Raw genomic sequence first — 16,080 nt, 5'->3', positions numbered from 1 at the left:
AGAGGGGTTGGGGGCAAGTGGGGCAATTTGCTCCAGGCCCTGCAGGGGCCCCCACAAGAATATAGTATTCTATAATATTGCAACTTTTTTTTTATGGAAGGGGCCCCCAAAATTGCTTTGCCCCAGGCCCCCTGAATCCTCTGGGCGGCCCTGGTCAAAGATGCAAGACCAGACAATACATAATCAGACAATATTACACAGATACAACCTGTTAGGGTGGGGTAACAATTGTAATAAAAAAGGCTTGCACAAATAGGCGAAAAAGGGGAAAGAGGAAGCCAGCGAGTGGTCTGTTGGGAAGGGAAGAAGAGGAGAGAGCAGCTGGGATGAAAACCTGGCATGATAACTTTTCTGACAGTAGCACAGCTGGAGGGATAACAAACACCCACATTTGATATATCCACATGCATTTCTAGCTCCCATAACTTGCAAAGGATATAGGAAAAAAGTAGAAAAAATACCAAGAGCAAAAAGGGATGGTACAAGGATTAGCAGATAGGGCACAGGAAGAGATCTTGAATGAGCTAAATGTATACAGTCTGGAAAAGAGGAGACTCATGGAGGACATTATCATAATCTATAAATGCTTTTGAGGCAGTAATATAAATGAAGGAAGGGAATTATTCACACTATCAGAAGATGGGCTGAAGCTAAAGAAGGAAAAGTTTAGGGTAGACATCAGGAAAAAGTTCTTGGTAGTTCAAGCTATTAGGTAATGGAGAGAGTCCAGGCAACATCACTGCAGTTATTCATGAATGGGTTAGTTAATATATTTTGTGGAAGTGGTGTAGGTGGCAGTCTCTGGAAATGCAGAAAATCCTACCTGATGACCCAAATAGTCTCTTCCTGGTCCTGCTATTTATGGTTCTTTGGTTCATTTATTAGGCAATGTTTAAGAATTGTGGTTCTCAAACTTGGGCTAGGATCCTAAATCCATATTTGGACTCATAATATAACCTGCCTTATTTTCTTCAGTCCTGTGATTCATAGGTACTGTGCATTCTTGGTTTCAACATAGCGTATCATCTTGGAAATCTAGATTCCACTTGTAACAAGAACTTACAACCGTATTTGGAAATTTTCGTTTATAAAAGTTATAACTATACGTTTGGACTTTGTGTAAGTCTCTTGTTAGAGTGTTTTTTTCTTAGATGTTTCACAGCTGACTACTTTTCTTGCCTCAACAGATGATGCAGATTGTAGGGATGACACAAGAACATTGAGTCATATATCTGTTACATTTTAAAGCATTTATTCCAAGATAACATAACTCATTTGAACCCAAATGCTGATAACTTTCTCCAGCCCGATTCTACTCTCTCCTCTGGTTCTCAGTTGTGGTAATGGAAATTGTTAAAAAATGAATGAGAAAGGAAAAAGTCAGCATGCATAGATGTAATCTTGCTGTTAATCTCAGAAAGTTGCTATGTGTTTCCCTTATCTAGGCTGTGTTTCTGGGCGGTACGGATCTGGATGCAGGAAAGCCTGCCCCCGCTGCACTAGCATCCTGCCTTGTAACAGTTTGACTGGCTTCTGTGATGAGAAAACAACGTGTCTGTTGCCATTCACTCTAGCAAGCTGTGTGGCAAGTAAGTACGAAAAGGGGACACCTCAGAACATCCAATTTTCTATTACGTTGCCTGGGTTTTAATCCACATAAAATGAGCTGGCTAGGGTCAGGAGGGATGTTGACAAGAGCCCTGAAATGATGCCCCATCTCTTTCATTTTACACATGTCAGTCATTGAAACTAGATAGATGGGGTGCTCGTTCCCTCTTGTGTGCACTGATACCTAGGACTGTGGCCCATGAAAGCCCTAGAGTGCAAACTATCTTTCTCTTTGGTGCTTGTGTCCTTTCCCTGCCCTTGAGCTCCTGCAGACCAGTACAAGTTTGAAATCTGTCTGGTTCATGAAAGAGGCCGGACTGAATATATTGGATCTTGTAAATCTTCTGATACGCCACAGAAAAGGTGGAGCAGCAGTGCAAGCCTCCCTCTCTGTTATGCAAACAGTCTGAGCTCTAGTCTTCATGCCAGTTCAGTTCATGGCTTCTCTGAAACTACCAAGAAGGGTTCCACATGAGGCCAAGTGTACCAATGGGTGGTTTTTCTTGTTGGCCTGGATTCTCTCCCTACATCATCTCTTTTGTCCTTCCAGAATGGTGCTATGGGGATAAAATATGGCCCTGTTCCCCTTGCATAGGGGGGAGTCCTCAACAGGCATGCAGCTGGCACAACCAACTTCTACGCCACCCTCCCTTACAGTCCCCAGTGCAAGGGAGGAGGAAGATGTGTGCCTGGAACTCCAACTGGCAGACTGTCCCTTGGGGAGTCTTGCTAACTAGCATAAGTTTGAGTAGCTCTTACGTGACTCTGATTGTGGCTAATCAGAGACTCATAGAAATGTAGAGATGGAAAGGACTTCAAGAAGTCATCTAGTCCACCCCCTGCACTGAGGTAGGACCAAGTAAACCTAGACCACCCCGACAGGTGTTTGTCCAACCTGTTTGTAAAAACCTCCAATGATAGGGATTCCACAACCTCCCTTGGAAGCCTATTCCAGAGCTTACCTACTGCTATAATTAGAAAGATTTTCCTTTATTTCCTGGGCCTTTTATTTTTTTAATGGTCATATAAATGCATATGTGTGTGATACATGCTTCTACTTTCACCCAAAAACTCACAAGGCTGAATATTAAGATTTATTATTATTTAGCTTGCAGTAGTATGTGTGCAGAGAAAGACAGTCCCAGCTTTGAGAAGCTTATGTTCTTGAAAACAAAGGATCAGGGAAAGGGATATAATATAAAAAGACAGTGTTCAGAGTGATATTAAACCAGGGATGATGACTAAGATAAATGTTGTGCTGACTGGTGTATACTTAGTTGCTGTAGGCCTAAGAAAATCAAAAGAGGAACCATATGGAAGAATGCTTTCACTTTGGGTCAGCACTTCTTAAAAATGCACTGCTCATAGCAAAATTTGTCTGTGTGGACATTAAAAACAGAAATAACTATAGATTAATGCACCTGCATTACAGCAATGTTACAAAGCACATAGAGGCCCAAGAATAATGGGCTACTTAATAAGGGTTATTTAAACCATGATCTTATAGTTTAGGGCTGTGGGAGGAACTGCCTGATTTTCCTTTAAGAAGCAAGTTAATAATCATAATTTGCATCCCTCTAACACGTCTTCATTCCAAAGAATAAAGTACTAACAAATATGTTGGAGTCTGAATACAGTGGTATTTGGTGCTGCAGGCAGAAATATAGGACCTGATTCTCCTCTCAAATACAGGTAACTGCATTGAAGCCACTGGGATTACATCAGTGTAAAACTGACCCGAGAGGAGTACCATGGATTCTTAGTGTTTCACAAATGCTGCAGAATATGTATAGCTTCATGGAGATGCTGCCACTTTTGGAGTGGAGGAAGCAGTTGAGCTGACATTTGGCACAGGGCACACTGTTCAAGAGTAATAGGAAGGGAAATTTTGGCTAAGTACATCAGGGCAAACCTCAACTTGAAATTGCAATGGGGTCTCTCCTGTATATTGTAGAGATTACAGGTTGCATCACTGGATACACGGGTGACTAATTTGCCTGTGCAATAACAGAAGTTGCACACTCACTCATCCTGCAAACACTTAAGCAGCTGAGTAACTTTCCAGGATCAGGGCCTTATTGTAGGTGCTAAATTGTACAGACGTGTGTCCATTCATCCCGTTTGTGCACATAAATATAATTGTGCACAGAAATGTAGGTAAACAATTGTTCACGTGGCTCTCTGGTCTACTCTCTGTCCATGCACTGCAAACAGATTCATTAAAGCCTCTTCAGTGAGCTGAAAGAGGATACTATCTGAAACCTATCTATCAAGATACTTCTCTATTGATGAGGATCCAGGAAAATGTACTGTATCACATCCAATTTAAAAAAAAATCATGAAAGCTTGGGAGGCTGAGGAACATATGTATTTTCCCTCATACCTTAACTTCTAAATTTTCAAAGTGGTTCCCAGGGAGCTCATTGTGCAGCCCCTGTTAAATTCAAAGGGAGTCGTGTGGAGGATGAATTATTCACACACACCCCCTCCTCACCATGCAAAATGCCAGTGCGAGGCCTATACATCACCTAACCCACATCACTGTAATAGTGGATAAGTAGGACTTGAATGGTGCATAGGCCTTGTGCCAGGTTTCTTTGCAGAGAGGAATTTACCCCAGAATGAATTGCTGGCAGTTTTGTGAATGCAAAGAATGTGAATATTTTTTAAGGGTAAATGCCTGTCATGTTGTTTTTGACATAACAGATCAATGCTGTGGTTTTGTTGTTTTTTTTTAAAGCCACAGTCAGTATACAATGTCCAGATGAGGCCGGGTGGCGCTACTGGAACAGGTACTGTTACTATATCTCACGCGCTAAAACAAAATCCTGGATGGATGCCAATTCCACCTGCAGTCGATACAGAGGTGCTGAACTTGTTTGGTTTGAAAGCCCGGAAGAACTGGTACAGTTATTAATGTCACCGCTTTTCTTCTCTTAATGGGTTTTTGGCCTATGCTGACAGAACTTCCGGAAGGGTGACACCGTTCAGGTGTTATGGCACGTGCTGAACATCTGGAAGTTCCATTGACGTTTATGTGGAGCCGTAGGCACCACAGGAAGGTTTTTGGATCAGAAGTGTTTGCTGTATCAAGCATCCAAGGAATTGGCTTGATCTCAGTGGACTTTTTCTGGCATGAAACCCCAGCAGATTTGGACTCAGATAATATGATTTCCTTCTCTTTTAATAATAATTGTCCTGTTTCATTTTGATGAAAACAGTAAAACCACAGACACTTTTTCCTTTTTGTTTCTGAAAACTTTTATATACAGAGTTGGATTAAATCATCTCTGAATGGACCCACATGGACAGGGTTGCAAGATATAAACCAAGATGGCACCTGGACCTGGGCACATGAAGATAATGCATCTAGTGTATTGGAATGGTTTGTATATGAAGCAATCTATGTGTATCTAGCATAGTGTGGTTGTGATCTGAAACCACATCAAAACAACGAGATCCAAAAAAAATCACAATTGTATTAGCTTAGACATATTGTTAATGTCCAAATATTCAGGTAAGATCCCTCTAGTCCATTCCATTCTGTCTGTGCACGAAAATATTCATAGACTATTTATATATAAAATATATAGAGAATATATCTGTACACTATGTATAGAATATAGCATTCGTAGAATATTTTACAATCCGCTTAGGAAACCAAATTCAGGTCTCTGTCACTTCAGCATAAACTGACTTGAATAGAGTAATTCCAGATTTACACTGATGAAGGGCAGACACTGGCTCAGGTCTTTATCTAGTGTTTCTCTGATTACACCCATTGATGATAATTCTTTAACCTTTCTTTGTGGCTATTCCAGTGTCTTACATTATAAAATGTTTCTTCCTCTTTATTGATTAAAAAAAACCCCCAACTCTCTCTTTATTGGGTTTTCAGCATATTGATGCTTACACGGATATCATGCTCTGTAGTAAAGTAGACATAATTTTCTGAAATCCAGTTCTGGTTTAAATTGTAGTGACTCCATTGGGTACTAATAAGAATTCCCCTCTCTCTTGTTGCCATGCTTTTCGTTAATCCCTGGCAGGCACTTACAGACAATTATCACATTGGCTTTTAGTCATGTTTCCTCCTGGCCCTGCGGTTTTCTATACCTTTTATCATTGGCATTGTCCTATGATAATGGGTGGTTCCATTTACGGACATCATTTTTAAGTTAGATTGCTCGTTACCCACAAAAGTAACAGTCCCCCTGAGTTGTTTTTATTTTCCACAACAGGCTAACTTTTAGAAAGAGAAGCAGTTGGCTGAGATGTATTGAAATGCTAGCTGGCGAACTTGTCGCTGCAGCAAGCTGTAGGAGAGCCAAGAAATGGGTGTGTAAGAAGCCAGCAGAACCAGGTTTGGAATCTGATTTATATTCACTTACTGTGGGATTCACCTCCATGCAGGCGGCCAGCATGGAGGATTTCAGTAGGCGTTAAATGGTGCCTAGGTCTTGGGCTGGCTTTCTGCACCCGGGTGAATTTCACCCTTACTGGTGTAAAATTTGGAATAATCAAGAGTAGTTTTCCCTGTGAGATTGAAGACATTTTATTTCCCAAAGGGCTTCTGTAGCAGCATCGGGCAATGATAAAAGCACCCATTACAACAAAGTATTTCAAAGAATTCTCACTCGAACTCATTCAAGACTGTCCAGTAGGGAACTTTCATTTTGGCATCAAAGGCCATCAAAAGTTTCAGGACACAGTTTTAAAAATATAGGCTCAGAGGGAGAGATCACATGAATTTGAGTGACTACATACAGATTGTCCTCTGATATTTTGAGACACGCGAAGTTACGTATTAAAAATGTTGTTCAAAATACTGTGTGGTGCTTCGGACTAATGACTCCCATTGACTTATATATGCTGGCTATGAAGAACTGCGGAGAAATACCTCTTGTTTCATTGTCAGCAGACTATTTGTAGTAACAGATTTTTTTATTACTGTTCAAATGATAAATTTTGCATTATTTCTGTTGAGTTAATCAATCATCTTGAGGTACTCCACTAGTAATGATGTTACTTAGCCATTTCATTAAAAACTTGGAAGGTGACTGGAGTAAATGTAGAAATATACAAAGTAATACATTTATGTAGACACATATATGCATATATTCAGCATAGTTTCCAGCAGTAAGTGTCCATGTAACCATTATGGAAGTTTTTCAGAGTTGGTGTTAAATTTCTTTTTAACCTTGTGATTTTTGGATACTGTGGATGGTTTTGTGAAAATATATATACCTTAATAACTAATGATGAGTGAATGTCTTGTACTATAGCACTGTCTTGCTAAATCAGTGAAAACTTTTTTCCCCCTTCCAGATCTTGATTTGTTCATAAGCATCTGGGATGCAGTGATGATCTTGTCAACTCCGGCAGTATTAGCTAAATATACTAACCACACATTGGCCAGACAAATCTGTGTAATGCAGAGGTCCAGATGCATTGGCTACGTGTTATGGCAAGACAGTTATTTCCTAATACATGACTCTGAATTAGTTATCAGTGGATTTGCACAAAGCGCAACATACTTAAAATCAGGTAATGTCCATTATTTAGAGGTACCTTTTCAGGAGGTGTTAGGATGGATACAGAGATCAATAAATTTTGTCCCTAATAAAATATTACAGCTTCCGATGGAGGTTTTCACTATGAAGCTTACCTGGATATTCTGCTCTGTAATAAGTGGATTTAGGTTTCTGAAATCCTATTTTGTCTTAAATTCTAGTGACCCCTGGCTAGAAATTCTAACCATTTCACATATGTTAGACCCGAGAAGCAATTATTCAGCACAGTTTCCAGCAGTTAGTGACCATGTAACTATTATGGAGGTTTTTCAGGATTTTAATTTCTTTCTAAGCTTGTGATTTTGGATACTACGGACCGTCTTGTGAAAAGGAATGCCCAGACTGCTACTGGGACAAGCCATGCAATAGCATATCCGGAAAGTGTGAGGACACTGCAGTTTGTGCTGAGCCAGAGGATGTAGGTGTCTGTAATTTAGGTAAAGCCTTTTTTAAAAAAAAGTCAGATCTGTCTGAAAGTGGGAATTGAAAGTTGAGAATTCCTTCAGCCAAGGAGAAAGTATTTAAAAATAACAAAATAACCCTCCCCCCTGAACACTATGGTGGAATCCAACAAATGTGCACTGATTTTTCATTTTTATGGCATATGATTCTTATATGCAGTGAAATAATGTTACCGTGTTCTGTAGGTTTCAGAGTGGTAGCCGTGTTAGTCTGTATCAGCAAAAACAACGAGGAGTCCTTTGTAATTCTACAGTAAAGCTCCATCAGTACACAAAAGGCCAGATTCTGTTCTTGCCTTCTCCAGCATAAATTTCTAGTAACTCCTTTAAAGTTGGTGTAATTAGTCCAGATTGACACTAATATAACAAAGAATGAAATTTGGATGATTTACTCCCCCTACAAGCCTGTTCACTTCACTGAGATTACACAGGGCTGCATATCATTTTCTCCTGCAGAGAGAGATTTGCAAAACTCAGAAGGGAGATGGCACTTCCCACTTGTGCTGTCTGCAGAATAAAATGTTTATACTGTGCTACAAATGTACTGCAAGAATGTGTCATTAATTCTCAGGGGGAAAACATTAAAAATTAAATATGCAAAACCAAAGGGATGCTCTAAAGACTGGTAAACCTGACATGAGTATGTGAATCCCTAAGCTCCCTCCTTTGCTCTCCCTGTCTCTGTGACATTTTTTTTTTTTTGGTGGACAGTTAAGGTGCTGAGATTCACATTCACATATCTTGTCTGCTCATAAGAATGTTGCACATTTCAATTCATATATATCCCAGGTACCTTGCCTGCACCTCTGAGTATAGAGAGTAGAGAGAGGTAGTGTGATGTGAAGATCTGGTGCCTTGTTGATTGTTTTAGTTTTGCTTTATAAAGCGTACAATATTGTTGCCATCCTCTGGGGTGAAATTCATCCCTGTGCCGAGGGCTAACCCAAGGTGATTGCACCATGGAAGTCCCACCTCTATTCTCAAACTCAGGCATAAGTGAGACTTATCTGGTGCAGTGACTTAGGGCTGGCTCTACACAGGAGTGAATTTTGCCTTTGGGCAGCAGAGAACATCACATTTTCAGCAGGCCTCCAATAAGGCAAAATGTGTTGCCAAATCTATTTGCATACTCACTAAAGTGGTATTTGCATGTGCACCTACTCAATTTGCACAAGCAAATGGATATTTTTGTGCATAAATATGGAAATAGCTGCCATATGTAGGAAACTAACTGAAAGTGTTCCCTGAAGAAGTAAAACATTTAACAGTCCCCCTCTTCATTCTAAAAATGCTCCCACTGCAAAATATAAAAAAGCTGGTAGAACAGAAACAATTGTGTGGTGAAGGGGGCATGAGAAGCTAAATTTCACAGGAAACAACTTTTTAATTGGAAAAGAAAGCTGTTATATAGTATTTTCTCTTCTCTTTCAATGATGTCAGGCAAGTACAGCTTGAAATGTCCTCTTGGGCCTGGCTGGTGGTACTGGAATGGACGTTGTTACTTTATAGAAAGGAATAGAACTCTGAGTTGGATGGAAGCCAGGCTGTTTTGCAGCCATTTTAAAAGAACAAGTCTGTTGCAGCTGGAATTGTCGGCTGAAAAGGTTTGACGTTATAAAGACTATGAATGGTGTCTCTCCTTCCCCTGACTTTTTTGTTTACTTGTTTGTGGCTAATACAATGGGGTCTAACCAGAATTTAATCAGAGAAATGTAGGGCATGAGGGGACCTTGAGAGGTCATTTGGTCCAGCCCTGCTGAGACAGGGCCAAGTACACCTACACCATCCCTGACAGGTGTTTGTCATAATTCATTCTTTAAAACCTCCAGTGATGGGCTTCCACAACTTCCCCGGGAAGCCTATTCCAGAGTTTAACTACACTTATAGTTTAAAAGATTTTTCCTAATATCTAACCTAAATCTGTATGGTTGCAGATTAAGCCCATTACTTCTTGTCCTACCTTCAGTGAAAATGGAGAACAACTGATCACCATCCTCTTTATAACAGCCCTTAACATACTTGAAGACTGTTACTAGATCGCTCCTCAGTCTTCTTTTTGCAAGACTAAACATGCCCAGTTTCTTTACCGTTTCCTCATAGGTCAGATTTTGTAAACCGTTTACAGTTTTTGTTGCTCTCTCCATTTGTCCACATCTTTCTTAGGGTGGCCACCAAAACTGTACACAACAGAAAGTGATATTGTGACAGGGTTAACAACTTACCACCTGTGATTCAAACAATATCAAATTATGGGAAGGGCATAAAAAACTGCTAGTAAAATACACAAAGTTTTGTTTGTCAGTTTCTAGTGCAGTATATATTGTTACTTTACAGGGCTGGCTACAAAAGATGATAAAACAGCCTGCGTGGATAGGAATGAAATGGGAAACATCGGCATCTGAGTGGCAGTGGGCAGATGGATCAAGAGTAAACACAGCTCTGAACTGGTAGCTTGTCCTAACTTGATTTTTTTATGAATGAGAATGAGTACAGAGTTTGTAGGTTGTTCACTTTCTTGCTCTATTACTTGTAGTCGCTAACGGTTTTGAAGGTTTGACTTGTTATGCTGTTTATATCATGCTAAATTAAACAGTTTCTATGTCATGGCCCTAAAAAAATAGACAATTCCCTCCAGATGTTAATGTGTATTTGTTATAATGTTTTTCTTTTGAACATTTGGATTAATAAACACATTTATTTGAGGAATTTAAATACTTCAGTGATCACATCATGTGTACGTACAATTAAAAGTATTATAGTGTGGACACATTAAATGCATTTAGATAAGTCCCTAATGCTATTTTGTCCACAGTGTAGTGTAATAGCTATAGTTTATAAAAGCCATGTGCTTTCATCTTCCTTGAATGTTCTCTGCATGAAGATAGTGGTGCAAGTGATCATGGGCCCAGATTATAGCCCAGTGTGTCAGGGGCCATGACATTTGGCTTGCGGAAGAATCCAGGGTTTGTAGCATAACTCTATAACTCTTGAAAATCCAAGAAGGGCACAGAATAAGCTGTTCAGAGGCCTCCTGCCTCTGGGTCTGCCCTGGTTCCCATGAGAGCAGGACTGCCCATTTGATACCTGTCTCCTGTACCTAGGACGCTGCTTTAAGACTTTGGGAAAGATTTGTAAAGATATTTAGGTGTCTAACTTTCATTGATTTTCATAGGAGTTAGGTGCCCAAATACCTGTAGAAATGTTCTCCTTTGTCTAGAATAGGATTTAAAGGTGTGGTGTCAGAAGGTGTGAGCCAACATATTCTAACTAACATGTTCTAGAACAGTGGTCCCCAACCTTTCCCGTGAGGCGGGCACTGGACGACTAGCCGCCAAGGACCATGGCCGCTGGAGAAGCAGCCGCCGAAATGCTGCCGTGAAGCGGCAATGTCAAGAGGCTTCGCCGCCGAAATGCCGCCGTGAAGCAGCGTCATCAAGAGCCGTCGCCGCCGAAATGCCGCTTCTTGACATTGCCGCTTCTTGGCGGCATTTCGGCAGCTGCTTGTCCGGCAGTCAGTAGGCAGGTGCACATGGATGCCCCAGTGGGTGCACATGGATGCCCCGGTGGGCGCCATGGCGCCCGTGGGCACCACGTTGGGGACCCCTGTTCTAGAAGCCTGGTGTGGACTTTAACACATGCTGGACTTTATCTGACCCAGCTTAGTGTGCGTTAAAGTTTTCATTGTCTTGAGCACACTGGGCATTGAGAATATGTTTGGTAAGACCTTCTACCACCACACTTTTCGTTACTAGACCTAGAAAAAGACCAAATGAATTTCCGAAGAGATAGGGGCTCCCAGGAAGGTTAATATTGCCAGTGCCCTTTGCCACTAGTAACTTTCCTCTTCTGTTTTTGCTGGGTGCAGGGGGGTGATATGTTTTTCCCATCCCCTTCCCAAATTTTACTTTGTTACGTTGCATGTGTGGTGTTTTCTATTCCTCTTTTTCTGGCAAACAGGGTAGTACTATGTGTATATATATATAAATATAACTTTTTTCATTATAAATTGTACTGTACAGCATCAATTGTACAAATTTTGCTTATCTACTACATGGGAAGCCTTATCCTTTGCTCTTGAAGTCTTAACCTTTGTGGGTTTTGTTTGGATCCAGCTATGCAGCCAAGTTACTGCAGTAATGTTGGAGGGTTTCTTTTACATTTACTATTAAGTGTAATTAGAATTTTGCTTTTACTTCAGGTTAAACGTACGTAGGGATGCAACTGAAAACTGTGTGTTTCTTCAGCATAATAAAGTAGCTTTAGAAGCAGCTAGTTGCCTTTTAAAATATCATTTTGTGTGTAAAAGAAATGAAGGTAAGTAACAGGATAACTCTTCTTATGCTGGTGTAATTCCATTGACATTATCACAGTCACTGTCCACTTACACAGGTCTGAGTAAGATCAAAATCAGGCCCAACACATTCACAATTGCACACTTCCATTTTTCATATATAATTAGTACAGTTGTGTACGCAGTGAGGAGTCTAAACACCCATGTGTACGCACAGTCACCGGATTTGTGCATGCAGTTGCCCAAACCATGCTAATATTTAGGCATGCAATTGGACATTGCATTTCTGTGTATGTACCTTTTGGCTTTTTCCTTGAGTGAATTACTAGGATTGCTATATCAAGTCGATTACTGCAGTGGATTTCTAGGCTCTGTGCTAGAGGATGAAGTATGAAGCACTGGGCTGGATCTTGGGAGATATGAATTCAGTTCTTGGCTCTGCAACAGATTTCCTGTATGCCCTTGGTCAGGTCACTTGCTCTGTGCCTCAGTTCCCCTTCTACAGAGTTGAGATAGGGAGGTATTATTGTCTTTCAAGGATGTTGTGAGGATAAATCCATAAGTAATGGGAAGGCAGTCAGATATTGTCTATGAAAATGAAGGCAATAATAGGTAACTATCCTTTATAACTTTCTGGAGACAACTGGGAGTGTTGGGAAACAGCTGCAGGGTGTCTATATTTGAAAGTCATTCCTGTTTTGGGGTGGGGATAAGTGTATCTGCCGTTTCATTCTGGGATATTTTTCCTTCTCTTTTAGCTGAAGACATGTTTCAGTTTTATGCAGGCCACATAATAACACAAAGACAGAATTTGTTGTCAAAAGTATATTCGTCTCTCGAATCTGCTGAAAATGCATGCCTGTATGAGAAAACACATTGTACTGGAGTAGTCCATTCACAGAAACGGTATCATTTGGTTAGTGGAACAGAGGTATTTAGAAGCTCTAATAAAGCTGACGCATTATATCTTAAAACTGGTAAGTATTTAGTGTATATATTTCTAGCTATACCTCAGACTTCGTTAGTACCTCTTACCTTATTATATCAGACTACCTTATAACAATCAGTTAACTAAAATACAAATTAAACTGTGTGTGTCCTCTTTAAAAGGATATTTCTTGCGTTTGGTCTCCCATAACTTTTGTTGTCCATCAAAAATACCCTTCAGAAAGACAGCTACACTCCTCCAGAAAGAGAGAGCTGGTTTACTTTTTAAGGACACACTCTTACTTCATTAGTCAGATCTTCAGGTACACTTGAACTTTGCCAGCCATGTGAAGGGAGGGGTTACATGTGGCTCTTACTATATTTTTGCCCGGCAGTGCTGGGGCATCCGGGGTCCTTTTTGACTTTCTGCACAAGTTAGATCAATTTTGGAGCTTTTTAATTTGTGCCATAAGGCCAGGCCCATGGTCCTGAGTGCAGCATACTCTGCCACATTTCTGAGTCACTCACTATGCTGAGGGTCAAGAGTGGGTGCATAAAGTAATGCTGGCTACGTGCCACCCCAGAATTCCACAACCCACTGCTGTCAGAGCAGCCCTCCATCCTTCTTGTGCTGCTGCAGTGATACATAGGTGATAGATCAACAGCTGAGAATCTGACCTCAGAACTAAGAAGGAAGCGTGCTCTTAGAAACACAGGAAATGGAGAAAGAAGGATCTGTTTTTCTCTGATACCCTGGTGTAAATATGGAGTAATTCCGTGACTTCACAGGAGTTACTCCTGGCTTCCACCTGTGTAAATGGGAACCAGGCCCTTTATGTCTATAGAAACATAGACTGAACGGTAAAAATAAATATGACCCAATGACTAGAGAGACACTGATGTGGTGTAAATAGTGCCACCTTTCACACAAAAGCTAAAATTACTCGTTGCAAAGCTTATCTTTTCCCTTTGTTAAGGCTGTTGTGGGGATGGGCTGAGGTGGGTGTATTTTGGGGCAGTCCTTTATTGATGTATGTGTGACTTTAGTTTATGGCGTAGGTGCCCAGATCACTGGATATGAGCCTGTATAGTATTTTTAAAATGGAATCAATTCTCTGCACTCGGTCATTTAACTCTGAAACTTCCTTTGAGGCTGCCAGCCAGGCTACTATGGCTCAGATTGTCAAGCCACTTGCCATCCATGCACCAGTGGTTTTCCTTGCAGTGGTGTTACTGGACATTGCGTAGGCACTGCCAGAGTCACTTGCAGCTTACAGTCTCAGGATCCACGGTGCTCTCCTAGCGAAGGTACAGAAAACAACAGTTTGGAAGTTCATATCCTTGTATTTATTGAGGTCCCATTGGCTCTTTTATTTCCAAAGTCGGGTACCGTAACAATTGGTGGTGTTCAGTTTCCAGGCAGTTGTGCCCCCAGAGGCCTCGATGGCATTATTTTCTAAAGGTGTGTTACTATGTGGAAGATACTCAAACTAAAACGTGGACTGAGGCCAGGCGTGCGTGTCAGGGCTTTAAGGAGACAGACCTCGCTAAAATTACAAACAGTGCAGAAAAGGTACCCTGTCTAGTTTCTCATTTGACAGATTTAAAATTGGGGGATTTTGTAATTGTGTGAGGATTTTTGTTTTGCTTTAGATAGGAGATGCAATAGGGAACGCACTGTGTGCTCTATTTCCATCTATATAATTATAAGCTGCTGCCTGCTGAACGATTGTGCTTTCTGATTCAGTTGGCTGAGTCACACTCAGTGCATCTGAGGAAGGAATAGCCCTAGGTGGCTCTAAGGGTGGCTCTGAGTTATGTCGGCTGCAATTATCCCACAAGCAACTCTATTGACAAGCTCAGGAGGGTGTCACATCCTCTCTGCTTTGTAGCTAGGGTGGCTGGGGAGTGTGGGACCTGCAGCTCTGGGAGAGCTCAGTGGGCTCACCCATACAAAAGGAAAAAGCTAGACACTTAATAAAAATGAGCAAGAATCAAATGGTTTGAGTCACTCTGTCCCATCTGGTAACAGGACAAAGGCTCCTAGATGTTGATGAATGAAGTTCAAAATGGATAAAAGAGGCCTAATAACACGTTTGAATGGATTTGTTTTTGTGTTCTAGGCTTGGATACAGTTTAAAGGGGAGAACAGCTGGATAGGTTTGACCTATAAGAAAGAAGACTTCAGATATGTGTGGGTCGATGGCACATCTGCTCGGGCTGAAAGTGCATGGTGAGACTAAGTTTTGACAGATGCTGTTGTTTTAAATAGGACAATAGCAGTTAGAGAGAACCTGCTAGAGAAAACCAATGAGCCCATCCTAGTCAGGGCTGAATACAGATCCTCAATAGAGGACATCTTGGGTACTAAACCAGTACCATGGCTAATAGCTACAGTTTCCTTAAATAAAAATGCCACGCACGCCCTCAAATCTGGAGATGCTGTAGTTGACCTCATTCGGTTTTGCAACTTGGCTTTTCTCTGTCTCCTGGCAGGGTCATGAAACGTAACAGGAGGCATACACTCACTAAAGAAGACTGTGTGGTTGCCTTCAAGCAATACCTTTCCCCAGCAGATTGTTCTTCTCTGAGAAAGTGGATATGCAAAAGAGAAGGAGGTAAATTTATCATATCTGGGGCTTTGAACCCTAATTTAGGGCTCAGTTATCTGTGTTTAAGAATGGGAGAAGCGCTCTGCTGCCCAAGGAGGAGATCCAGGAAAAATGGAAAATGTGCCCGGACCTTCAGGAGGACATGGAGATGGAGTGCTTGCCTAGCCCTCTTTTCTCTGCACAGTCTGGCCTTTAATTTTAAGATTGTATGAAGTAAACTTGTAGGGCCTGATTCCTCAGTATGTCGGTCTGATTCTGTACCAGTGTAACTTCACTGAGTTCATTGTAAGTAAAGAGATCAGCCTGATTCACCATTTCACTGTACTGCAATTGAATGTCAGAGTATCTCAATTGAAATCATTCATATTGGCCTTCTCGCTCCATGCACAAGCTGAACCTGAATTGTAAGACTGTATGAAGTAAACCTGTAGAAGTAAACCTCAGTGGAATTACACTGTGGTAAAATTGGACCAATATACTAGGCCCTGAAAGTTTATTTCGTATAATCTTAAAATTAAGGGCTAGATTGTGCACGTAGTGAGGAGACTAATTTGATTCACAGTGGAGTGATCTTGTGTTTAACTGGAGCAGTGAAATGGTAAATTAGG

At 41.0% G+C, this 16,080-nt stretch overlaps 1 protein-coding gene across 2 annotated transcripts in view; it reads left to right on the top strand.

The window, feature by feature from the left end:
• Positions 1–16,080, top strand: part of LOC101933261 (uncharacterized) — an 81,813-nt gene that overhangs the window by 33,144 nt on the left and 32,589 nt on the right. For both annotated transcript variants that reach the window (XM_065554954.1, XM_065554955.1), the window contains exons 16-29: positions 1,446–1,589; positions 4,349–4,512; positions 4,881–4,993; positions 5,850–5,971; positions 6,937–7,155; positions 7,475–7,618; positions 9,083–9,246; positions 9,977–10,089; positions 11,841–11,956; positions 12,692–12,910; positions 14,013–14,168; positions 14,273–14,433; positions 14,984–15,093; positions 15,357–15,478. In XM_065554954.1, the coding sequence (XP_065411026.1) occupies positions 1,446–1,589; positions 4,349–4,512; positions 4,881–4,993; positions 5,850–5,971; positions 6,937–7,155; positions 7,475–7,618; positions 9,083–9,246; positions 9,977–10,089; positions 11,841–11,956; positions 12,692–12,910; positions 14,013–14,168; positions 14,273–14,433; positions 14,984–15,093; positions 15,357–15,478 (2,067 nt within the window). The remainder of the gene's footprint in view (positions 1–1,445; positions 1,590–4,348; positions 4,513–4,880; positions 4,994–5,849; positions 5,972–6,936; positions 7,156–7,474; positions 7,619–9,082; positions 9,247–9,976; positions 10,090–11,840; positions 11,957–12,691; positions 12,911–14,012; positions 14,169–14,272; positions 14,434–14,983; positions 15,094–15,356; positions 15,479–16,080) is intronic.

Source organism: Chrysemys picta, chromosome 8 (assembly GCF_011386835.1).
Source record: "Chrysemys picta bellii isolate R12L10 chromosome 8, ASM1138683v2, whole genome shotgun sequence".
NCBI lineage: Eukaryota > Metazoa > Chordata > Testudines > Emydidae > Chrysemys > Chrysemys picta.
The sequence above is the reverse complement of the archived record's forward strand: the minus strand, read 5'-3'. Positions and strand labels throughout refer to the sequence as shown.